We start from the raw sequence: 26,779 nt of genomic DNA, 5'->3' as shown, positions 1-26,779 counted from the left end.
TTTCAAAGAAAATTTATGGGAAATGATAAAGCAACTACAAAAATCTTTACAATAAAATCCAGAATAAAAATATTTTTTTGTGGGTTAAAAATTTATCAACATGTATAGGTGGATTATAAATATATTTTGGCAATCTGATGCATTCAAGGGCACTTTAAAAGTTGTCTAGTTAAATTACTACAGATATGACGTGTTTGATGAAACCCAATCTGTAAATCTGACACCAACAATCATTTCTTCCTGCCAAAACATAGAAATAATTTATCTGAAAACTGTGAGTGCTATGAAGAGTTCGATTTCTTCATAAAGATTCCTTTATAAGTTGGGCTAATCCCTGGAAGGCCTAAAAGCGAACAGAGAGAAGAATTAATAAAATTAGGATGCTGTTTAGGAAATGTCTGTCATAACTTGAGAAATTTAAACAAAGAGTATCCATCTTAGGTTGAGATCAGACGGTGAAAAGTCAGGATTAACCTCAGTTTTATCTGGGTCAGAGGCCGTCGTGTCCGCTAATATACGTAGCCGGAAGCATATCAGAGGCCCAGGAAAGTTTTCAAATCCTTATTCCCTCAAGATCATCATCTTCTCCCAGAACACGACTTATTTTTTTCATATACTCTCTCACCTGCACATGCCTTCTGTAGAGTTTCTGTTGTCCAGTTCTACGCGTATATAACTTATGAAAAGCATATTTAATGACATGAGAAAGCAAGTCAATCAAGAACACACCCGGAGACAACCCATCTCCAAGGATAAGTATACACTCTTCTTACACTTCCTGGACTCTTCAGTTTATGGCGCTTTTGTGGGTTCCCGACACACAGTTCTTAAGAACTTGCTTCTTGGTTTCCTGTAATCCTGGTTAAAGCTGGACTTTGTGATAAAGCAATTACTTAACTCTAATCATTAGTATTATTCTATTTGACCCTTCCTCAAGAGATAAAGACAGATGGCTTCATGAATTTGTACTATGGCTCACGTTAATTCTATGAAGGAGTGAAAGAGGTTCTCTTTTTAACGTGTTGATAATTTGCCAACACTGTTGAGCAGGTCTGACATGTATTCATGAAACCAATAAAATTCAACTCCAATTTGGTCACGTCATTTGTCTATAGAAGCCTGGCAACTTCTCTGAATGGTAGTTTGTGACTTTCCAACTAATACCCATTTTGCAGAAACCCAAGAAGATATCAAATAATGTTGTAACTCACAAAATGAACACAAAAAATAAATGGATAACTAGTTTTACTCTAAAGAGAATATTGTACTCACCATGTCCATCTGCTCTGGAGAAGCTAAAGAGAAGGATGCTCTGAAGTAGGGGCAAGGAGCTGAACTATCAAGGTAGAAATGATATCCAGGAAGCATGAATATCTAAGAGAGTTTATGGAAAACAGGTGATGTACCATTAAAGAAAACTAAAAGAAAATATAGGTGAATCTAATCTCCAAGTGGAGGATGACTTTTAAACTTAAAAAGCAATGAAAGAAATCACAAGAGAAAAATCAATTTATATAAAATTACTGCATGTCATATAATAAAACTAAAAGCATAGAAACCAGTGTTTACATAAATACAGCAATTCTACCTCTTCTCCATATATTATAAAGAATGCACAGAAACAGAGGAAAAACCTTAAAATGGACAAGGACAGCTTATTCAAGAAACAGAAATGGTAATAAACATGAATAAATGTTTAACATAACTAGAAAAGTAAAATAAATCCAAACAATGAAATATCATTTAAAAAATATTTTATTTTATTTCATTTTTTAAAGTTAAACTGTAGGTGATTTACAATGTTGTGTTAGTTTCGGGTATACAGAATAGTGATTCAGTTATACATATGTGTATATGTATATGTATATCAATCTATGTATCTTTTCTTTTTCATATTCTTTTCCCTTATAGGTTATTATAAAGTATTGAGTATAGTTCCCTGTGCTTGTTGGTACCTTGTTGGTTATCTATATTATACATAGTAGTGTATATATATGTTAATCCCAAACTCCTAATATATGCCTTCCTCCCTTCCCCCTCTGGTAACCATAAGTTTGTTTTCTATGTCTGTGGGTCTATTTCCATTTTGTCAATAAGTTCATTTGTATAATTTTTTTAGATTCCACATATAGTGATATCATCTGATATTTGTTTTTTTTCTGTCTGACATCACTTTGTGTGATAATCTCTAGGTCTATCCATGTTGCTGCAAATGGTATTATTTCATTCTTTGTTTATGGCTGAATAATATTCCATTGGATATTGGTACCACATCTTCTTTATCTATTCATTTTTCGATGAACATTTAGTTTCCATGTCTTGGCCATTGTAAATAGTGCTGCAATGAAACATTGGGGTGCATGTATCTCTTTGAATTATACCTTTCTCCATATATGTATTCCCAGGAGTGGGATCCCTGGATCATATGGTAACTCTATTTTTAGTTTCTTAATGAACCTCCATACTGGTTGCACCAATTTAAATTCCCACCAGTAGTGTACGAGGGTTCCCTTTTCTCCACACCCTCTCTAGCATTTATTATTTGTAGACCTTTTGATGATGGGCATTCTGTCTGGTATGAGGTGATACCTCATTGTAGTTTTGATTTGATTTTCTCTAATAACTAGCGATATTGAGCATCCTTTCATGTGCCTGTTGACCATCTGTATGTCTTCTTTGGAGAAATGTCTTTTTAGGTCTTCTGCCCAATTTTGGATTGGGTTATTTGTGTTTTTTTTTTCTTTATATTGCGCTGTATGAGCTGTTTCTATACTTTGGAAATTAATCCTTTGTCTGTCACATCATTTGCAAATATTTGTTCCCACTCTGTAGGTTGCCTTTTTGTTTTCTTTATGGTTTCATTTGCTGTGCAAAAGCTTATAAGTTTAACTAGGTCCCATTTATGTATTTATTTTTTATTTCCATTACTCTGGGAGACAGAGCAAAAATGATATTGCTATGATTTATGTCAAAGAGTGTTCTGACTGTTTTACTCTAGGAGTTTTATAATATCCAGTCTTATATTTAGGTCTGTAAACCATTTTGAGTTTATTGTTGTATATGATCTTTGAGAATGTTCTAATTTCATTCTTTGACATGTAGCTGTACTGTTTTCCTAGCATCCTTTATTGTAGAGACTGTCTTTTCTCCATGGTATATTCTTGCTCCTTTGTCATAGATTAATTGACCATAGGTGTGTGGGTTTATTTCTGGGCTCTCTATACTGTTCCATTGATCTATATTTCTGTTTTTGTGCCACTACAATACTGTTTGGATTACTGCAGCTTTGTAGTGTAGTCTGAAGTCAGGGAATGTGACTCCTTCAGCTCCGTTCTTCTTTCTCAAGACTGCTTTGGCTGTTAGGGGACTTTTGTGTTTCCATACAAATTTTAAAATTATTTGTTCTAGTTCTGTGAAAAATGACCTTGGTAATTTGATAGGGATTGCACTGAACCTGTAATTGGCCTTGGATAGTAAAGTCATTTTGACAAAATTGATTCTTCCAATCCAAGAACATGGTGTATCTTTCCATCAGTTTGTGTTGCCTTCAATTTCTTTCATCAGCATTTTATAAGTTTCCAATTACAGGTCTTTTGCCTTTTTAGGTAGGTTTATTCCTAGGTATTTTATTCTTTTAGATGTGATGGTAAATGGGATTTTTTCCTTAATTTCTCTTTCTGATCTTTTGTTGTTAGTGTATAGAAATGCAACAAATTTCTGTGTATTTATTTTGTATCATTCAACTTTACCAAATTCATTGATGAGCTCTAGTAGTTTTCTGGTGGCATCTTTAGGATTCTCTATGTATAGCATCATCTGCAAACAGTGACAGTTTTACTTCTTCTTTTCCACTTTCGATTCCTTCTATTTCTTTTTCTTCTGTGATTGCTGTGTCTAGGTCTTCCAAAACTTTGTTGAATAAAAGTGGTGAGTGTGGGCATCCTTGTCTTGCTCCCGATCTTAGAGGAAATACTTTCAGATTTTCGCTGTTGAGTATGATGTTAGCTGTGGGGTTTTCATATATAGCCATTATTATGTTAAGGTGTATTCCCTCTATACCTACTATCTGGAGAGTTTTTATCATAAATGGATGTTGAATTTTATCAAAAGCTTTTTTGTCTCTATTGAGATGATCATATGGTTTTTATTCTTCAATTTGTTAACGTGGTGTGTCACACAGATTGATTTGTGGATATTGAAAAAAACTGCAAAAAATGCAAACATGTGGAGGCTAAACAATATGCTACTAAACAACCAATGAATCATGGAAGAAATTAAAGAGAAAATCAAAAAATACCTAGAGATAAATGAAAATGAAAACATGATGATCCAAAACCTATGGGACGCAGCAAAAGTAGTTCTAAGAGGGAAGTTTATAGTAATACAGTCGTACCTTGGGAAACAAAAAATCTCAAATAAACAACCTAACCTTACACCTAAAGCAAAGACAGAAAGAAGAACAAACCAAACCCATAGTTAGTAGAAGGAGAGAAATCATAAAGATCAGAGCAGAAATAAGTAGAGACTAAGAAGACAATAGAAAAGATCAATGAAACTAAAATGGAACCTGGGTCTCTGACTCACGGCAGGAGCAGAGGAGGTTATAGACCACGTCTTTGAAAACTGTGTGTGAGTCAGAACTAAGCTGGGTTGTGTTAAGTCTTTGAGATTGTTGTCTAGTAAAATCACGACATTCAGAACTTTAAGAAACTGCTTGTTTTTTCATGGTGTAAATCTGGCCCCTGGTTGTTGAAGTTAGGTGAGCTGGGAATGAAATGATTTGGGGGCATTCTGGGGAGAAAATTTCAAGGCAGAAGATGAGTTTTTTTTTTTTTTTTGTCCTGATTAACAATGAAATGAAAACCATAATTTCTACAATTAATGTGGAACAGCTTAGGGATGTGCCAGAAGCAAGTTTCTGTAGAGAAGGAGGAGATGGTAATAATCTCCTTGCAAGATGACCAAAATTTGGGCTAAGGCAGCAGTGATAGAGATTACTTAGAAAAGGTAAAGGTACATGCAACAGGGTATATGGAATAAAAGAAAGGGACTGAAAAAAAAATGACAATAAATATGAAGTCTGTATCCTTAGCTCTTAGTTCAGGGATACACACATCAAATGTTCTGGAGAATAATGGCATTGATAAGAAAGCAAAAAGAAAAAAGTAATAAAATTGATTTATTGTACTAAAATGCACTTATATGAGTTAAGTCATTTAAGTATTTATTAAGCACTTTCTATGTGCTGTTATTAGCATTAAAACAATTAATAAAGCATGAGTCCTGTGGTCAAGTATGATGATTACAGGGAATGAGTGACTTTCCCAGGGGAGTGGATTGGCTCTCGGGTCCAGGCAGCCAGTTCCCAGCTCTGACCTCTAGACTGTCTCTTATGCTCTAGCACAGGAGTTTGCCAACAACAATATGATCTGTTCTTTGTACTCACTGCCTCAAGACAGTGAGTAACAGAATTTGGTGTTTACAAAAGAGTGACGAACATGATAAAGGAATTAATTAATGGAGAACGGTTGACTGATTTTGTAAATTGGAAAGCTACACAGAAGCATATTTAGATGTCTCAGCTTAATTAGTGCCTCTGAATGAAATCTAAGTAGACTTATGATTTAAGTACAAATGGAGAAAAAAAACCTAGAAGAAATCCTTGTGGGCTAATTTTAAGTGAAAAAAAAGAGGATATAAACTTTGCTGTGTAATTTTAATCATGTAACATAATTGCAGAGCATTATTTTAAAAAAACCCAGACTAAAAAATGGGCAGAAGACCTGAATAGATGTTTTTCCAGAGAAGAAATGCAGATGAACAACAGGTACATGAAAAGATGCTAAACATCACTAATCAACAGGGAAATGCAAATCAAAACCACAAAGAGATATCACCTCACACCTGTAAATATGGATATTAACAAAAAGAACACAAATAACAAGTGTTGGCGAGGATGTGGAGAATAGGGAACCCTTCTCCACTGTTGGTGGGAGTGCAAATTGGTGCAGCCACTATTGAAAACAATATTGAGGTTCCCAAAAATCTAAAAATAGAGCTACCATATGATGCAGCAATCTACTCCCAGGTATATATCCGGAAAAAAGAAAAAACTAATTTGAACAGATACATGCACCCCAATATGCATTTCAGCATTATTTATAATAGCCAAGATATAGAAACAACCTAGGTGTCCATCAACAGATGAATGGATAAAGAAGATGTGGTATGTGTGTACACACACACACACACACACACACACACACACACACACACAATGGAATACTACTCAGCCATAAAAAAGAATGAAGTCCTGCCATTTGTGACATGAATGGACTTGAGGGGTATTATGCCTCGTGAAATAAGTCAGAAAAAGAGAAATAACATGTTATCACATATATGCAAAATCTAAAAAAATAAAATGAATAAGTACAACAAAAAGAAACAGACTCACAGATAATACAGAACAAACCAGTTGTTACCAGTGGGAAGAGGGAAGGGAGGAAGGACAAAATGAGGGTAGAGGATTAAGAGGTACAAACTATTATGTATAAAATAAAGAAGATACAGGATTTATTATACAGCACAGGGAATACAGCCAATATTTTATAATTACTTTAAATGGAGTCTAATCTTTAAAAATACTGAATCACTATGTTATATACCTGAAACTAATGTAATATTATAAATCAACTATAATAAAAAATAATTTCATAGCCAAAATACTAGATATATACAACCTCTTCAAGAAAATGTATCACAAGTGGTCATAAAATCTGTATCACAAGTGGTCATAAAATCTGGGTGGTAAAATTATGGGCTATTTAAAAATTTTTCATTATGCTTTAATGAAGTATAATGCTATCATGAGTATGCTTTACTTTCATAATCAGGAAAAAAAAATCCTTCTATTGTAAATACTAATGGCTTATATTTATCAAGCATTTACTCTATGCCAGGTATTAGTCTAAGTGCTTTATCCATATTGACTGCTTTCATCATAGCAACCCTAAGAGGGAGGGATTCTTATTATCTGCATTTTCCAGATGAAACTCAGGAAGGGCAGCTCATCCAGTGTCACATATCGGGGCAGGGCTGGAGCTGGGATTCACACCCAAGGACATGGCTCCAGAGACTGTGCTCTTAGTCACTAAGCTAATCAGTAGCTGAGCTGAATGACTGTATTTCCCCTGGTTTAGTCTAGGAGACTAATTCTGTAACCCAATCTATTATGATCTTAGTAAGGAGATAATGTATCTGATAGGCAAACATTATGCCTTGGGTTGGCGGGCAGTGATAAACATCTCTCGCCATTTTTATTAAGATATTACTTTAAAGAAAAAATATAGCTTCTCCTGTTTTACCTCTTTCTTAAAGGCTTTCTCTTCAATCAGTTTTCTTATATCATGAAGGCCCTTAATTTTAACCCATAAAAACATACCAGCAGTAGGAGCATGCCATTCTGCCAAACCTACAAACAAAAGAAGAGAAGAAATGTTTCCCGAGACCATTTTTGATGATGTCAGCTATATCGCTGAAATGACAAATTGCAGTAACTGTAAACTAGTATTTCCAAAAAAGTTCCTTTGGTGATAGCATTTTTAAAAAATATAGTTTTAGGAGTCCTGAAAATTGGTGTTCTGAGTTTTATTTTAAAAAGTGAGGGGAGGGTTTGAAAGGGAGAGAGGGGACTCGTGTATATTTCTGATTTTAGTGGGTCTCAGGGCAGTGCAGGAAATCCAGTGCCATGCCCACCTCCCTTTCTTAGAACTGTCCCTAAGCCAAGCGTGACTCTTTCAATTTTAGAAGAGGATTCCTCAACCCTTTCTAGAGTCTTCTAGTGTCTCAATAAATCCTATCGTTTACATAATCGTTCAGAAGTCCAATGAATTGAAGTTTTTATTGCAATGTAATTAAGATGTACTTAAAATTCAGGAATTCCTGGTGTATTTGTAGGCTTTATATTTCATTGAATATAAGGATAGAGAAACTAAGAAGAAACAAGAGTTATTTTGATTTTGATTATTACCTTTAAAAAAAAAACCTTGATGTTGATTAAAACCTTTTTTTCAACTTCACTATAGGAAATGGTAGAATAGTACTCTTATCAAAAAGATAGTAATTGTGTTTTTACCAGGACTACATAGGGAACAAGATACGAGGGAAGTAAGAAGTGAATACTTTGTATTTACCATTAGTCCTACAAAAGGCATTTTTAGTGGTGTAATTAAAGCTGGGTAATTCATTTTACTTTCTTCCTTAATAGAAAGGTAAGCTGTGACAAAGCGAGAGAGAGGCATGGACATATATACACTACCAAACGTAAGGTAGATAGCTAGTGGGAAGCAGCCGCATAGCACAGGGAGATCAGCTCGGTGCTTTGTGGCCGCCTGGAGGGGTGGGATAGGGAGGGAGACGCAAAAGGGAAGAGATATGGGAACATATGTATATGTATAACTGATTCACTTTGTTATAAAGCAGAAACTAACAAAAAAAAAGTAATTGAAAAATAAAAAAAAACAACAAAAAAAATCTAAAGCATTCTGAAATCAAATTAGCAATAGAAATACTACTGATTAATGAGGTTAATGATTAAAAGGCAAATCATCTGTAATGAGAAATCCACCTTAGACTGTACTTAGTTTGTACTATTGTACTGTTTTGTCTTTATAGAGTCTAGTTAGAAAAGGAATATGTTATGTCACAATTCCTGTTCTATTTGGAGCAAAATTTTGAAAACTTTTTGAGTACAGATATTATTTAGCTTTAAGTAGATTATTGCTGGTGTTAGACTAATTGGCCATTTTTCTTTAAACCACAGATTCTTTGTAGCAGTCAAGTATAGTAGAAATGCGTAGAATCGTGCCAGGGTTTGTGCTGTTACTTCTGAGATTATTTATAAGGTAACATTTTCTTGACAAGAATACTCCTGGACCCTGTTTCCTTCCCCAGGGTTATTAACAATACTCTGTGGTGTGTATCACTCACTCATATAAGGGCTACTGTTCATCCCAGGACAGGATGTAAGTTCCACTCACCACTTAACCACTTGTCTGCAGCTGCCAATAATGCATCCCTCTGCTTCCTATAGAAATCAATAACCCTAAAAGAACAATAAAATGAAAAGGATGTGTTTAGTACATTGATTGCAGAAATTAAAAGGCTCTGAAGTCCAGTCTGTAAGAATCCATTTTCTATCTTGATGAAAATGTTGAATTCTTGATGAGGGAATAAAGCATATTTATTTGACCTGTTGGGTGGTAAATTTTTTACCATTGTGGTTTTTCCATATTTTTGGAATAATTCAAAAATGAAAATTAATAGAGTGAAGTCCATGTCTATGTAAAGTATGGAACCTAAATACAGTACCTGTCTACGTGAGCCAGGAAGCCCTCTTCTCCCCATTGGTGTAGAAGCTGTGATACCAGGAGCTACACAGGAGGAGACAGTAATAAGGTCATCATGCATCCTCTAAAATGTGTTTTTTGCCCAAACATAAAAGCAAACCACTCTTGATCACGTGCAAACCACCCTAAGAGGATGCTACAGGCTGTATCAAGCTTTGTAGAGCCAGCGATTTATAATAAGGTTGATTATTAACAATGACAAGAATAATAGTAAAAATAACAAAATATTTATATGGTCCTTCCTATGTGCTGGAAACTGCTGTACCATATGAACGTATTTCAGCTAAGTTGACCTTCCTTATTAGGCAGGTCATGATTTCTAATATACTGAGGAAGAGACTGAGGCATGAGGTGAAGTTGACTTTCCTGAGGTCACTGCTCCTCAAGGAGCCTGGACTTAAGTCAGACTGTCCAGTCCGAGATCCAACCCATAACTGCCACCCTGGATGGTCTCTAAATATAAAACACATACAGTCGCAGAGGGTTTCTACAGGCGTGTGCTCCGTTCACCATGTTTCTGTTTGGCTGAAGGCTTCCCTGAGCTGTGTGGCTGACAGGGTCTTGGTGCTCTGGTCTGTTGTCAGGCCTGAGCCTGTGAGGTGGGGGAGTCAAGTTCAGGTCATTGGACCACCAGAGACTTCCCGGCTGCACGTGATATCAATTGGCAAGAGCTCTCTCAGAGATCTCTGTCTCAATGCTGAGACCCACCTCTGCCCAATGGCCAGCAAGCTCTAGTGCTGGACGCCCCATGCCAAACAACTAGTAAGACAGGGGCACAATTCCTCTCGTTAGCAGAGAGGCTGCCTAAAATCATACTAAGTTCAATCTCACCTCAAGAAACAAGAAAAATCTCAAGTAAACAAGAAGAAAACAATAGCAAAGATCAATAAAACTGAAAGCTGGTTCTTTGAGAAGATAAACAAAATTGATGAACCACTAGACAGACTCATCAAGAAAAAGAGGGAGAGGACTCAAATCAACAGAATTAGAAATGAAAAAGGAGAAGTAGCAACTGACACGGCAGAAATACAAAGAATCATGAGAGATTACTGCAAGCAACTCTATGCCAATAAAATGGACAACCTGGAAGAAATGGAAAAATTCTTAGAAAGGTATAACCTTCCAAGACTGAACCAGGAAGAAACAAAATATGAAGAGACCAATCACAAGCACTGAAATTGAAACTGTGATGAAAAATCTCCCAACAAACAAAAGCCCAGCACCAGATGGCTTCACAGGTGAATTCTTTCAAACCTTTAGAGAAGAGCTAACACCCATCCTTCTCAAACTCTTCCCAAATATAGCAGAGGGAGGAACACTCCCAAACTCATTCTACAAGGCCACCATCACCCTGTTACCAAAACCAGACAAAGATGTCACAAAAATAGAAAACTGCAGGCCAATATCACTGATGAACATGGATGCAAAAATCCTCAACAAAATACTAGCAAACAGAACCCAACAGCACATTAAAAGGATCATACACCATGATCAAGTGGGGTTTATCCCAGGAATGCAAGGATTCTTCAATATACGCTAATCAATCAATGTGATAAACCATATTAACGAACTGAAGGATAAAAACCATATGATCATCTCAATAGATGCAGGAAAAGCTTGTGACAAAATTCAACACCCATTTATGATAAAAACTCTCCAGAAAGTAGGCATAGAGGGAACTTACCTCAACATAATAAAGGCCATATACGACAAACCCACAGCCAACATCATTCTCAATGGTGAAAAACTGAAACCATTTCCTCTAAAATCAGGAACAAGACAAGGATGCCCACTCTGACCACTATTATTCAGCGTACTTTTGGAAGTTTTAGCCACAGCAAGCAGAGAAGAAAAAGAAATAAAAAGAATCCAAATTGGAAAAGAAGAAGTAAAGCTCTCACTGTTTGCAGATGACATGATACTATACATAGAGAATCCTAAAGATGCTACCAGAAAACTATTAGAGCTCATCAATGAATTTGGTAAAGTAACAGTATACAAAATTAATGCACAGAAATCTCTGGCATTCCTATACACTAATGATGAAAAATCTGAAAGTGAAATCAAGAAAACACTCCAATTTACACTCCTAGGAATAAACCTACCTAAGGAGACAAAAGACCTGTATGCAGAAAGCTATAAGACACTGATGAAAGAAATTAAAGATGATACAAACAGATGGAGAGATATACCATGTTCTTGGATTGGAAGAATCAACATTGTGAAAATGACTACGCTACCCAAAGCACTCTACAGATTCAATGCAATCCCAATCAAACTACCAATGGCATTTTTCAGAGAACTAGAACAAAAAATTTCACAATGTGTATGGAAATACAAAAGACCCCGAATAGCCAAAGCAATGTGAGAAAGAAAAACAGAGCTGGAGGAACCAGGCTCCCTGACTTCAGACTATACTACAAAGCTACAGTAATCAAGACAGTATGGTCCTGGCACAAAAACAGAAATATAGATCAATGGACCAGGATAGAAAGCCCAGAGATAAACCTATGCACATATGTCACCTTATCTTTGACAAAGGAGGCAAGAATATACAATGGAGAAAAGACAGCCTCTTCAATAAGTGGTGCTGGGGAAACTGGACAGCTACATATAAAAGAATGAAATTAGAACACTTCCTAACACCATACACAAAGATAAACTCAACATGGATTAAAGACCTAAATGTAAGGCCAGACAGTATAAAACTCTTAGAGGAAAACATAGGAAGAACACTGTTTGACATAAATCACAGCAGGATCCTTTTTGACCCACCTTCTATAGAAATGGAAATAAAAACAAAAATAAACAAATAGGACCTAATGAAACTTAAAGCTTTTGCACAGCAAAGGAAACCATAAACAGGACAAAAGGACTACCCTCAGAATGGGAGAAGATATTTGCAAATGGAGCAACTGACAAAGGATTAATCTCCAAACATACAAGCAGCTAATGCAGCTCAATATCAAAAACAAACAAACAAACAACCCAATCCCAAAATGGGCAGAAGACCTAAATACATATTTCTCCAAAGAAGATATACAGATTGCCAACAAATACATGAAAGGACGGTCAACATCACTAATCATTAGAGAAATGCAAATCAAAACTACAATGAGGTATCACCTCACACCAGTCAGAATGGCCATCATCAAAAAATCTAGAAACAAGAAATGCTGGAGAGGGTGTGGAGAAAAGGGAACCCTCTTGCACTGTTGGTGGGGATGTAAATTGATACAGCCACTATGGAGAACAGTATGGAGGTTCCTTAAAAAACTACAAATAGAACTACCATATGACCCAGCAATCCCACTACTGGGCATATACCCTGAGAAAACCATAATTCAAAAAGACATGTACCACAATGTTCATTGCAGCTCTATTTACAATAGCCAGGACATGGAAGCAACCTAAGTGCCCATCGACAGATGACTGGATAAAGAAGATGTGGCACATATATACAATGGAATATTACTCAGCCATGAAAAGAAATGAATTTGACTTGTTTGTAGTGAGGTGGATGGACCTAGCGTCTGTCATACAGAGTGAAGTAAGTCAGAAAGAGAAAAACAAATATCGTATGCTAACACATATATATGGAATCTAAAAAAAAAAATGTTCTGAAGAACCTAGGGGCAGGACAGGAATAAAGATGCAGACATAGAGAATGGAATTGAGGACACGGGGAGGGGGAAGGCTAAGCTGGGACAAAGTGACAGAGTGGCATGGACATATATACACTACCAAATGTAAAATAGATTGCTAGTGGGAAGCAGCCGCACAGCACAGGGAGATCAGCTCAGTGCTTTGTGTCCACCCAGAGGGGTGGGATAGGGAGGGTCGGAGGGAGATGCAAGAGGAAGGGGATATGGGGATATATGTATGCATATAGCCGATTCACTTTGCTATACAGCAGAAACTAACACAACATTGTAAAGCAAGTATACTCCAATAAAGATGTTTAAAAAAAAATTAGTTCCAGAAATTGAACAAATGTTATGATCAATATAAAGAGATAAGTTGACAAACAAACAAACAACCCCCCCCACCAAAACACATACAGTCGATACATGAAGTTATACAATATATTCAGAGATTTTCTATCCAAAATGGAAGTACTAAATGTTGTAAATGGATAGTGAAATTTGGTTGATAACAGATACAGAAAATATGGAAAAAGTCCCCAACTTGATAAAACACGGGGACATGTGCACTTTGTGGAAGGTATAATATCAAAGAAATGTCCATTCTACATAAACTACCCCTTTTGAGTTGTTAGGTAGCAGTCCTGTCCTTATGGTTGTTTCTCCAGATTGCCTTAGGGATGGGTCCAGTCATTTCTCAAAGCTTGTGAAGAAATCTATACATTCACCATCAATAATTTTACCGTATTTAATTAAAATACATTCCAGCTGCTGTATGTAGGGAGCTTAGCACATGGGCAGTGAAGGGAGAGATCGGGCCACGATGCGGGTTTGGAACCCTTGCTCTCAGATTCCAGGACAACGAAGCTAATGATGTGTTACTTCACCAAACCTCTTCTGTCGTGTCCAACACAGTTTTCGTGGGATTCCTGGGCTAGATGCCAGGACACAACTGAATAAGATCTCTGACCCTCAAGGAGTTTGGTCTACACTGTGAAACAGCGTAGGTCCATTCAAATCTCTTTTGGCTTTTAGAGCAAACATCTGCTGTGCGTGGTCTCCTAATTCAGTCCATGCGGAACTAGAGATGCAATCAGTGATTTCTCTCCCTGCCATGTTCACTCAGTCTTATTTGCCAACATCTATTTTGTTTTATGATCGGATTCCAAAAAATTCCTATTTCCTAAGTTGTCCATACCTGGGCAAAAGTGCTGGGGTGCATTGTTGAAACTTGTATGTGTAAAACAATTCTCTCGATCAAGGGCTTTGGACCAGTTATAAACCCTATTCGCAACCTGCACAAAGAGAGAAAAGGCACAATACCAACCCTGCAATAACAATTAATACCATGTTAGTGATTTCATGGGGAAGAATTTTGTGACCTGGGGACAAATGGACCTAGACAGTTAACACATTCTAATAAAACAACTTCTTATTTAAAATACACATTTAAACTTAATTGTACACTTAAAATAGACCACATATTTCTAAATGTGCTCTTTCGTATATGTAACCAAAAACCTGACCAGTCCCCCTACAGCTATAAATTTAGTGGCCAAGTATCTTTGACCACTTGGAAGGATTGGTAGAAAAGCCTCTTATGAATAGATAAAATCAAACGGGAATACAAGTATCTTAAATGAGAACTGTTTGCAGTAAAAGATGCTGAGGTGCAGCCTCTGTCACCTTTAGATGCAGCCTGAAGGCACGGCCAGGGCCTTACCCAGAGGACAGGACTTTGGAAAAAGAGTCAGCTCGGATGACACGCCCATCAACGTCCATGGAGAGAAAAGTCGGTGCCCAGGGCTTGAAATGGAAGAAAAATACTGTTGGTTTGGGAAGTCTGTTAGAGACCGTATCCCTACTTTGTGCAGAGAGTGGGGAGGAATGGATTTGGAGAACAGTAGGACAAACATCCTTTTTCTTGTCTTCCTCTCAGCCCTTTGAAATGGAGTAAGAACCAGAGATGCACGTTCTTCTATTCGTATCTGCCGATCTCCCCGGCTTTTCTGCCAAACACACACACACGTCCTCGCACTTGCTCACGATGCCACTCCCGTGAGTTTAGAGGAACCGCACACAAGACCTCCTTGTCCCAAGGCTTGAGATCCAGGATGAACAGATTTCGAGGAAGGATTCAAGAAAAACTAGTTTGGAAAAGACCGAAACGAAGAGGGCCGTCAGCATTCAGGGCTGTTTAGGAAGAGATGCTGAGCCTTAGACCAACTAGAAACACAGCAAAGGTGCAAGTGAGGACGAGCAGTGCAGTCGGTCTGCAATGCTGAAACGTCCATGTTTACTTCAGACGTAAATGCCAACAAGAAAGGGGGCCGTGGTCGTGTTGAAGGTGCGCGGCAGGCAGACATGGTATCCAGGCAAACTAGATAAAAAGCCAAGAGTTCTGTTTCTTCTCCGTAGAAATAGAGTGGGGACTGAGTGCACGTGTTTGTAATGTGCAGCCCTGAGAGCAAATACTGTGTTGGATTTTGCGGAATTGGGCACTGGGAGTCTGTACCACTACCGTTGTCTCCTAGGAAACCATGCTCGTGGACAGAGGTGTACATATGTAGTGGGAAAGGATCTAAAAGCCCATGATTCTGCAGGAAAGTCCCTGACCCTAAGTGACAGGGATGGCGAGCGGGCAGCCTGATGCTCGGAACGCGCCTCCTCTGCCCACCGCCGCCTCAGGACCGAGCGCGGCCGTTCTCTTTCCGCCTGGACACGCCTCCCAAGTCCTCCGCCCGTCAGCCACCCCCGAGAGACTGAGGTTGACACCCAAGGAGACACCTACTCCCTAACCCTGGCACGATATCTAAGGAGCCACGACCCGGATTTGGAGTCCAGACGACCCTCACCCGTGACTCACTCGACCCTCCACGTGCCTGGCACAGGGAGCCAGCCGCTATTCTAAAGGTAAAGAGCAATAGCAGAGATGAAAATACTCGGCAGCCCGGCTAAACTCACATCAGCACAGTAACTTACGGCCACTTGTCTACCGATTGTGGGCTGAGTTGACACTGCACTTACCCTGTTGAACTGCATAAAATAGTAAGGATCGTCTTCTATGATGAGGAAGTCGTATTTTCTTGCGAGCTAAAAAAGGTTAAAGGAGCATGTTTATTTCTTCAGAGCGCTCGAAGATGAAAATCACTTGGAATCATAGTTCTTTGTACTCATTTATTCATTCATCCAAGAAGCGACTGAGGGTTCCGTGTCCTAGGAGGACAGGAGCCAGCCCTAAAAGCTCTGTCCTCAGGGAACTTACGATCTGGTGGGAAAGACAGAAGGAACGTGAGCCAGTGGATAGTGAACAGAGGATCTGGAGGGAGGTTTTGAGGGCTGGGCAGAAGGTTAATGAGGGTGATGTCTGAGAGAGAGAGAGTGACACGGAAGCTCCAGGAGAGCTCAGGCCGGCAGGAAGGACCAGGCGTGCAGATGACAGGGCAGAAGATTTTAGACTGAGGGCCCAGGAGCAAAGGCCCTGGGGGCCTTTGTTTAAGGGCATGTTTAAGGGATAGACGTTTATAGAAGGCATAGGTGTGTCAGGGACAGAAGGAACGCTGTGTAGCTGCAACAAGAAGGATGTGAGAGACCCTAGCCTGAGAACCGGCGCCCAGGTCGCATCATTGTGCGTGGCAGGTGAAGGACTCTGATCTTCTTTTAAGTGCAGAGAAGCAGCTGGAGGAGGGGCTGTAGGTCTACACTAGAGCAGGAAGGACGCCATGAGCTGGAGGCGGGAGCTGTGAGGAGGGGGACAGTCACGGGGTCCAGGAGGGCGGGCGGGCGGCCAAGGAGACGGTGGTTTGGATAACGTTGGTGGTGGGAGCCACGGGATGCATTGGAGGTGGGGATGAGGGGAAGACAGAAGGAAGAGAGGGGAGGAAGAGGTGAGTTTAACACTACACCAACAGTAACATCTCTTTCAACCAAATATCAATTAAAGGGAAAGGAAAACCTCATAGCAAGAGCGTAATAGTTTCTTGAGTTTAAATTTATGGGGACCCTTTTATTAAAAATCATCTTCCTTGGGCTTCCCTGGTGGCGAATGGTTGAGAGTCCGCCTGACGATGCAGGGGATGCGGGTTCGTGCCCCGGTCCGGGAAGATCCCACATGCTGCAGAGCGGCTGGGCCCGTGAGCCATGGCCGCTGAGCCTGCGCGTCCGGATCCTGTGCTCCGCAACGGGACAGCCCACAACAGTGAGAGGCCCGCGTACCGCAAAAAAAAAACCACAGAAAAACAAAAAAATAAAATCATCTTCCTTGAGAGCAAGAGGCTAATCAGAGAAGGAACTTGAGAGCACTCTTCTAAAGGGTCAGAAAGAAACAAGAACACAGCCACGGAACACATTCTTTGAAAATACCTCATAGATTTCCTTTTTGCGGTTAGTTGTTAATGAGCTCCCGGCAGGGTTGTTGCCATTTGGGACAGTATAAAGAAATTTGGGGGTGTTTTTCTCGGGGTTCTTTGAATCTTCTGGTTTCCATTTGAAAAGTATTTCTCTGAGGGAGTCTGGAATAATCCCATGTTCATCACTGGAAATGTTAATAATGTTGCAGCCCAGTGGTTGCACCTGTGGAGGACAGGAGAAAAGAAAACCCAAGACTCAGACGTGATACAAAATATCATAGTCGGGCTCCCCTGGTGGCGCAGTGCTTGAGGGTCCGCCTGCTGATGCAGGAGACGCGGGTTCGTGCCCCGTTTCGGGAAGATCCCACATGCCGCGGAGCGGCTGGGCCCGTGAGCCATGGCCGCTGAGCCTGTGCGTCCGGAGCCTGTGCTCCGCAAATGGGAGAGGCCACAACAGTGAGAGGCCCGCATAACGCAAGAAAAAAAAAAAAAATCATAGTCACTGGTTCTTACAGTAACGAAAATGTTACCATTTATACCCTTAAACACAAACCTGCACTCAGCCCTATACCCAAGGGCTGAGGTGGTATTTTCTGATTGCACTGTTGCCCTGGTTAAGCTTCCATTATGGTTCAAAAATATTCCCTGTCAATTCCTAGAGGAAGGGTAGACATCCCTGCTCATATATGTCAGGCTTGGCCAGGGGTCTGGCTTTGGTCAGTAAATTGCATGCAGAAGTGATGGGTGTTCCTTCCAAGCAGAAGCTTTAAATCCCAGCTTGGGTCTCTCGTTCCCTGTTCCCTCTGCTCTAAGACTGGCAGCAGTCCAGATGAGGCTGCTTCTGTCACTCGGGGGCCTGGGATGAAGACGGCATGGCACAGAGCTTGGTGGCCTGACCGTGGACACAGCGTGTGAGAGAAAGACAGGACTTTGCAGCCATAGGCCAGCGAGATAAGGAGTCAGCTATTCCACAGCCTCTTCTGACTGTATCATCTTTATAATTATGGTTAGAACTGCCTCATAAAATAGGAGTTTATTAAGGAATTTTTTTACAAAGTAAATTCATCATATAAAGCATCTGTGATGCTAATACATAAGATAGTTATAAGCAGAGGTGATATTCAAAATATTGGACAAGTGGTGTAGCATGGGCACTTCATGCACATCCTGTAGGCCCCATGCCAGGCCAGCATTAGCTCTGTACCATGGGGAGTTCAGGGTGGTCTTAGGAGAGGGGCCAGGGGAGCCAGGGAGCATAGTGGCAGTGGCTCATCAAGGCATGTGGAAGTGTTTCAATACTGTACCAATTGCAGAGGCTGAAGTTGAAAGTAGTGGCCTTGCTTATAGACATAGTTTTATAAAGTCTTGTTTTTTTTTTGTTTTTTTTTTGCGGTACGTGGGCTGCTCACTGTTGTGGCCTCTCCCGTTGCGGAGCACAGGCTCCGGACCCACAGGCTCAGCAGCTATGGCTCACGGGCCCAGCCGCTCCGCAGCACGTGGGATCTTCCCGGACCGGGGCACGAACCCGCGTCCCCTGCATTGGCAGGTGGACTCTCAACCACTGCGCCACCAGGGAAGCCCTAAAAGTCTTGTATTTTTATGTTTTATTTTCATAAAGAAAAAACTGGGACTTATTAATAACAAGCAAAGGAAACCATCAACAAAATGAAAAGACAACCTACAGACTGGGAGAAAATATTTGCAAACAGTGAAACTGACAAGGGATTAATTTCCAAAGTATACAAACAGCTTATACAGCTCAATATCAAAAAACAAAAAAAACAAAAAATGAACAACCCAATCAAAAAATGGACAGAAGACTGAAGTAGACATTTCTCCAAAGAAGACGTACAGATGGCCAACAGGCACATGACAAGATGCTCAACATCCCTAATTATTAGAGAAATGCAAATGAAAACTACAATGAGGTACCACCTCAAATGAGTCAGAATGCCCATCATCAAAAAATCTACAAATAATAAATGCTGGAGAGGGTGTGGAGAAAAGAGCCTCTGACATTGTTGGTGGGAATGTAAATTGGTGCAGCCACTATGGAGAACAGACAGTATGGAGGTTCTTAAAAGACTAAAAGTAGAGTTACCATATGATTCAGTGATCCCACTCCTGGGCACATATATGGAGAAAAGTATAATTCAAAAAGATACATGCACCCTAATGTTCATAGCAGCACTATTAACAATAGTCAAGACATGGAAGCAACTTAAAATGTCCATCAACAGATGAATGGATAAAGAAAATATGGTCCATATATACAATGGACTATTACTCAGACATAAAAAAGAATGAAATAATGCCATTTGCAGCAACATGGATGGACCTAGAGATTATCATACTAAGTGAAGTAAGTCAGAGAAAGACAAACATCATATGATATCACTTATATGTGGAGTCTAAGACAAGGATACAAATGAACTTATTTACAAAACAAACAGACTCACAGACATAGTAAACAAACTTATGGTTACTAAAGGGGAAAGGTGGGGAGGGATAAATTAGGAGTTTGGGATTAACATATACATACTACAATATATAAAATAAATAAACAGCAAGTTCCTACTGTATAGCACAGGGAAGTATATACTCAATAAATTGTAATAATCTATCATGGAAAAGAATGTGAAAAAGAACATATATATATATATCTGAATCACTTTGCTGTATACCTGAAACTAACATGACATTGTAAATAAACTATATTTCAATGAAAATTAAGAAAAAAACCCCAATAATTGAGTGAAGTTCTCAGAAAAAATTTTTCAAAGGATATGCAAACACGCATATTAGTGGTCAAATGTAGACTTATGCACTAAGTGAGAATAATCCAGACCCTACTTGTGGCAAATTTAAAAGCCCTTAGACTTTAAAAACACATCTACATGAATAAAACAAGTTCATATTGCGCCATGAGATAAACACACAATGACCGTCAGCATATTCCCTCACAGTGTGGCACTGGTCTCTGTTTGGGCATGTGAAAACGTGTGTGCATCGTGCTATTTACATAGATACAAGTTTTACATTTACAGGCATTGTATAATCTTATATCTTTGGAGTTCAGGAAAATAATGAATAATTAGTATCCAATGATTAAGGTCATTATTTTACTTTAGTTTTTAAAATTGTGGTAAAATATATATAACAAAAAATCTGCCATTTTAACGTGTGGGATTCAGTGGCATTAATTACGTTCATAATGTGTGCATCTCTCACTATCAATTTCCAAAACCTTTTCATCACTCTAAACAGAAACCCTGTAGTCATTAAGCAACAACTCCCCACTTCCCCCTCCCCCAGGCCCCGGTAACCTCTCATCAACTTTCTGTCTCTATGAATTTGCCTATTTTTGATATTTAGTACAAGTGGAATCATACAATATTTGTCCTTTTGTGTCTGGCTTCTTTCTTTGAGCCCCTGCAGTGATGGGCAGTTCTTTACTCCTCAGAGAGCTGGTAAGGCTGATGGTTATACGGTTGTTACTTTGAGCTGAAATTGTTTCCCTGGAGTTTCTACCCTTTGGTTCAAGTTCTGTGAACTGGAGGACATGCACAGACAAATCTAACTCCTCTGTCACATGGCTAGCTTTAATGTACTTGAGGACAATTCTCATGGCCCCATGGAGTCTTCTCTCTCTGCAGAAAAGAGCATAGTTCCTAAAACAATTCAACCTATGGTATTATTTCCATTTCTTTGTTCACGCTCGTTGCTTTTCTCTGACTGTGCTCCAGCCTATATTCACATCGACCCAAAAGTATTGTGCCCCCGACAGTGGTGTGTTCTGACCAGGGCACAGCAGAGCAGGCATGTGGTCATATAGATGGTAGTGAAAAAATGTCTTTGTAAATTAAGTCACATTTCAGGTGGAATATTAAGAAATCTGGACATGATTTTGCACAACCCAATTTTAGCACCTCTACATTTAGACTTTGTAAGGAGAAATGTATAAAGCAGAGGGTACATTTCACATATTTTGCATATATTAATGATTCTCCTGTTTAAGAAGAAAGATGCTATTTTATGTTTCAGTGGACAGAGAATTCTCAAGGTGCAGTGGTTTCTTATTTGTTATAAGGAAAGAGAGTTGCCTTTTGTAGAAATGTGTACTCACAGCCTGAATTGTTCCTGAATAAATAGGTTCATTTACGAGGATATTATCTCCAGGATTAACGATCATTTCAAATACCTAACAAAAGAAGCATAGGTTAGCTTGGTTAGTTTGGTTTCCAGTCTTAGAAAACACCGCCCCCCCGCCTTTTTTTTTTTTTTAATTTGGGCTCACTAGGATTCTAGAGAAGGAGTTGGCAAGTTTTCTGTATATGCCAGATGGGACGTATGTTGTGAGCCCTGGTGTCTCCATTGCAACTACTCATCTCTGCCTCAAGTTGAGAAAGCTGTAGACAATACGTCAGCCGATGGTGTGGCTGAGTTCCAATAAAACTCTATTTACAGAATCAGACCAGGGCTGGCTTGGCTCTCAAGCCACAGTTTGCAAACCTCCATTCTAGGTTTAAAAAATATATATATACATAACTGGTTTGGCTCCTAAAATTCACGTATTCCTTCTTTGAATAATTTAAAAATCTTTGCTATAAGCCAGGACCTATGGAGACAAACTGATGAGTATAGTGGGATGGTTTTTACCCTCGTGGAGGTGTTAGTTCATTGAAAGCTAGATTCTAATCAAATAACTACTCAGATAAATGCATATGTAAAATCGGTGATAAGCGCTATTGCGTATAGATGCCAATGGTCTACGTGCTTGTTGTAGGAGGACTTGGGCACTCAGGGAATTTAGAGCATTCAGGGAGGGCTTCCCTGAGGAAGTGATGAGTAGGAGGAGGGATGACAATACGTACACAGTTTGAGAAACTGAAAGAATCCTGTGGCTTGAGGTGGAGTGTGAAGAGGAGGGTGGAAGGAGCTCAGAGGGAAGTGGGCAGAGAGTGTCCCAGGGAGGCCTTTGGGCCAAGTGAGCCCAGTGAGAATTTTAAGTAGAGGGTGGGACCGGGCAGTCAGGTGACCAGACAGGCATTTGAGAAAGTGATTCTGGCTGCAAACTCAGAGTATCAAAAAGGAGTGAGAGTACAGGTGGAGTCTGGGAAGTTTTTAGGCTCATTTGGGAGGTTTTCGCTGCAGTCCTTGGGCAAGGTAAGGGTGGTCTGGATGGGTTGATGATGGTGGGGGCTGGAGAGAACTGAGCGGCATTTAGGAAGTCAGAACCAGCAGACCTAACTGTGGACTGAGGGGGCGCGAGGAAGGAGAGGTGTCAGGAGGGACCCCTGGATTCCTGGCTGTGCAGGTGGGGAGATGGTGGGAGGAGTGCCACTGACTGAAAAACACCCCCAACGCTGTCTGTTCTGAGGGAGAAGCAGATGAGTGTGTTTTGGTCTGAGGTGCCTTTGAAACAGCCTGGGATGGATCAGGTGGATCGGTGGACGCATGGATGTGCGGGGAGCCTGGAGTTAATGGCATGGATGTGATCGCCCGGGTGTGATGCCCAGGGAAGGTGTGTGTGTGTGTGTGTGAAGGGGAAAGAGGTTTGGGGGCCCAGCCTCATGGGGCTCCCATACATAAGGGACACTGCAGGGGGGGGCAGGGCAAGGAGGAAGGGGAGCATTCCAGAAAGGAGGGGGGCTCAGCAAGGGTAAAGGAGACTCAGGGGTCAGGAAAGACAAGGCCCACAAATCTGGGGGGATCTTGAGGACAGTATGCTGCCTCGTGACGTCAGGAGAGCCACACAAGAGATTTTTCCAGCCTAAATCGAGGGGTCCATTCTGACTAAATCTTACACGAGTCAGAGAATGATCCTTTCCCAACCTGTGACGTTTCACAATCCCCAGGTCAAGCCTGTCCTCCCTGTATCATTTTAACAAACTAGAGCTCTTGACAAACAGCACGGCCATTGTCCACTGAGACAGAAGATGTGACATTTTTTTCCAATTTGGACTGGGATGTTCCATTTACGTTTCCCTATGAGCTTCTGGCATTTTATGACAAACAGTATCTTCCTCTGACAAGTTCATTGATTCAGGATTTACAGGACATCCTAGGACGAAACAGATCACTGAGGTGGCTTGTGTATGTATCATCTGTGGATCAGATGAAAACCTCATCACATTCATTTCCCATGTCAATTAGGGGACATGAGAAAGTCAAATATCCTAAATGAGGAGGGAGGGCTGTTTATTATCTGAGACACGGACACCTAAAATAATCATCCATCCTGGAGAACAAAGTGGGAGAAATAGTAAACCGGTTTCCCAGGAGGCCTCTGGAACACGCTTGGCTATAAGCCAGTGAGTTACTGATGCATTTGGCCATCTATGCTCTTTTCTCTTTGATATGACTGATGTTGCAACAGACAAAGAAGAAACTTTCTTGTGCATCTTTCTGGAAAAAAAAAAGGCACATAGTGTTCCTTCTTAAGAAAAGAAATTCACTGAAGTCCTTTTTTTTCCCTACTTGTCTGGGGCATCACAAATATTTCTCTTCAACAATAAAACTGAAACAGCAGCTAATCCTTTTGTTTTTCCTAATTAAGTCCAAAAGGAGGGAGGAAAATTATAGTTTTATTACTTTAATACATTATTATGTAATAATAATTTAATGAAAATTCATTAAAACTAACCAGCTTTCACATTTACATAAGAAAGAAGAGCAAGAAAGCTACTCTGCTTTGAGATAAACAAGAGTCATACTTTCACCTAGGTGTGAGGACTGAATGTAGAGCCTCCTTATCCAGGACTAATTATTCATGAAAAAGAAAAGAAAAAAATAGATGAAACTGAGAACCATATATGCAGTCTCTTTATGGGGGGCCCCCCCCAGTGGTGGTTACCTCTGTGGAGTTCCTGGAACCCAGGAGAGAGGCAGAGAAAGAGAGAGAGAGAGAGAAAGTAACCCAGAGGATAAGTCAGCCACAGACACAGACATATACATAGACCTGGAAAAGCACAGCCAAGAGGGAGTCAGGGTACAAGAGGCAGCCGGCACAGACGATGACACCAGCAGACACACAAATGAATGACGTTTCATCTCAGGGGTATCAGGATACACACTCGAAAAATTTAAAAGTCATGCATTGAAATGTCAAAACCACAAACATAACTGAAATGTAGCCTGAATCTCCGAGCTAGATGAAACTAAGCAGCGCTCACTAAGCTGCAGGTAGGGGTTGAGTTCTTCCTCAATGGGAATCTTGTCCTAATGACTCAGAGCTCTGGGTCATTGATGGTGGGATCTCTGTTTAAGAGAAATCAGGTTGGTGAATGTCTTTAAGTTCCACTTATGATTCTAGGTGAAGACAAGGAAGGCTTCATAACCCACAGAACATGATGCTCTGTGGCTAAGGGAGAGATGGCTGTATGGGTGAGCATAGTATTTGATTCTTCCCGCGGGTGCCTTTCCTTCCAGTCTTACCTTACAGAGACCTTCTTGGCTGCCACATGTGACACACATGTCCATTTGTCCTTGGCTGGGTGGATAATGGATGGTGGGAGGATTATGCAATTTTACTTGTAACTGTTTTAGCCAGGATAACAGCTCTGGGAGTCTAAAGCATAAAATGCATGTAAAAATTGACAGTAGTGAAAATCATAATAATAGTAGACAGGAACTAAATGGTGGCTTTATACCAGGCACTTTAAAGGTCCTCAAATGCTTTTTGCCAATATTAATATCTTTACTTAAAAGACAAGGCAACAGACTTAGAGATTAAGAAATCCACATAAAGTTAATCAGTTGGTGATTAAAAGAGCTTTCTTATTCCAAAGCCTGTACTTTTTCTTTTACATTAGAGCACTCACTGCATAATTAAGTTTTTGTTTCCCTTAGGGTGATTTCTGTAGGATACCTAGAAGTGCAGGTTCAGTAAGTTCTTTGCATCATGGAAAGAAAAGCCTAGGTATACATTATATACAATACAATTTTTATGCACCCAACATGCATTATTCTTCAATCACAGAGCAAACAGCCTTTAATAAAGTGTAATTCATAGACACTCTGCAAGTTACCCTTTATCACTGGAAGAAGACCAGCTAAGGAAAGCCTTAGAATATGTGTTCCAGTTGCCTTTATGAAATTAAACACATCTGGACTGAGGGCAACATGCTTACATAGCTGCCTGTTTAGAAAGGGAACATAATCATTAAAAAATTTCCCCAGGACCTAAACTGGCTGCTTCCTGGGTCATCGTTTTCCTCCTTTCTCCTACCCTGCTCCTTCACCTAGCTATCCTCTCTCTCTCTCTCTCTCTCTCTCTCTCTCTCTCTCTCTCTCTCTCTCTCTCTTTTATTCCAGTCTCAGCTCAAATGGTACCTACTTTCATAAGCCTTCTCTCCCTCTCCTAGTCCTGTAAGGTTGAGAAGCAGTCACTAGGGGTCTTAGGCATTCAGTATCATTGCTGCAATTAATTATTCTTACAAAGCTCTTCCCCAAACCTTCCTCACTGCTGAATACCCAGTTAAAAAACGCACACGTCACTCTATCAGCGGGCTGTAGAATATTGCTCATGGAAATGAACCAACAAGGTTACGTTATCTACTGATCAGTACCCAGCACTCTGAGAATACTGCAGTGCTCTCTTCATCATCTCTTCATCAAATTGGATGGTCTCTCCGTTGTCTGTGGTGATAACCGCAGACTTGAAAGGGAACGTGTTGGGGTTTGGTGCTCCGGTCGCCAGGGAGAGGACAGATTTCGATTTCGATGACCTGCCCAATATCTCAGCTACAACAAATAAGGAGAAGAAACACTTTCAGTGAAGCCCTTCCTAAACAGAGCTGGTTCAGCATGCTGCGTTAAAGTCAGTAAAACTTTAAAGTGTAACGATTTCTAGTGATAGAATGCTGGTCCGAAAGAAACCTAGAAGATGCCTTTTTTTGGGGACCGACCTCACCGGTGGAGGAACTAAGGAACAGACACGTGCATCTAAGAAGGCGGAGTGATCAGGCAGACAAGCCAAGGGTCACAGTAACAGAAAACGGGCTTCCACTCGGCCCGTCCGTGCCCGGCTCCGCGCGCACCCCTCTCTCTCCGGCGAACCCGCCCTCCCCACTCCGCACGCGCCCGCACGCTGAGCCGAACCCCGACTCCTGTGCCCGGAAGAGCCCTCTGGAGCCTAAGCAGGACGTGTCCACAGCGGCCTGCCCTCTCTCTACTGCTGATGGCCCGCCCTCGTGCCCGTTCCAGCGCGCCTTCTGTGCCAGGTCTGCGCAGAGCCGGGCTCAGGCCGCCCCGAGCAGCTCTGCGGGGACCGCCGCCTCCAGTGGGAGAGCAGGGCCCGGACTCACTCATGACTCGAATGGCAGAAGGCTTTCTGGCCGCGCTCGCAGCCGTGATGAACCGCGTGTAATTCATTCTC

The 26,779-nt window shown here is 40.5% G+C and overlaps 1 protein-coding gene across 2 annotated transcripts; it reads right to left on the bottom strand.

Annotated features, from left to right (window-relative positions):
• LOC103071573 (kynurenine/alpha-aminoadipate aminotransferase, mitochondrial) lies at positions 1 to 26,779 on the bottom strand. Of its 2 annotated transcripts, XM_007457367.1 has the most exons (14): positions 26,705 to 26,775; positions 26,442 to 26,449; positions 25,971 to 26,145; positions 24,838 to 24,970; positions 21,527 to 21,601; positions 17,414 to 17,623; positions 16,079 to 16,144; positions 14,775 to 14,857; positions 14,250 to 14,346; positions 9,370 to 9,431; positions 9,039 to 9,103; positions 7,365 to 7,471; positions 1,273 to 1,374; positions 302 to 343 (listed from the first exon to the last, which is right to left on the bottom strand). In XM_007457367.1, the coding sequence occupies exons 1-14, from the start codon at positions 26,773 to 26,775 to the stop codon at positions 302 to 304; spliced, it is 1,296 nt and encodes a 431-aa protein (XP_007457429.1). The 2 variants fall into 2 exon arrangements, with proteins under 2 accessions (XP_007457428.1, XP_007457429.1); XM_007457366.1 differs by lacking the exon at positions 26,442 to 26,449 and having other exon boundaries at positions 1 to 343; positions 26,709 to 26,779.

The sequence above is a fragment of the Lipotes vexillifer genome, unplaced genomic scaffold, assembly GCF_000442215.2.
Source record: "Lipotes vexillifer unplaced genomic scaffold, Lipotes_vexillifer_v1.1 scaffold668, whole genome shotgun sequence".
Classification (NCBI taxonomy): Eukaryota; Metazoa; Chordata; class Mammalia; order Artiodactyla; family Lipotidae; genus Lipotes; species Lipotes vexillifer.
This window is presented reverse-complemented; position numbering and strand designations above follow the sequence as displayed.

Excerpts from the sequence above, each read along its gene's own strand:
- LOC103071573 (XM_007457367.1), bottom strand. The coding sequence starts at position 26,775 with ATGAATTACACGCGGTTCATCACGGCTGCGAGCGCGGCCAGAAAGCCT. Across the intron at positions 9,432-14,249 it reads ACCCCAGCACTTTTGCCCAG|CTCCTGGTATCACAGCTTCT; the intron begins GTATGGACAACT and ends CCTCCTGTGTAG. Across the intron at positions 7,472-9,038 it reads TGCAGACAAGTGGTTAAGTG|GTTTGGCAGAATGGCATGCT; the intron begins GTGAGTGGAACT and ends TTTTGTTTGTAG.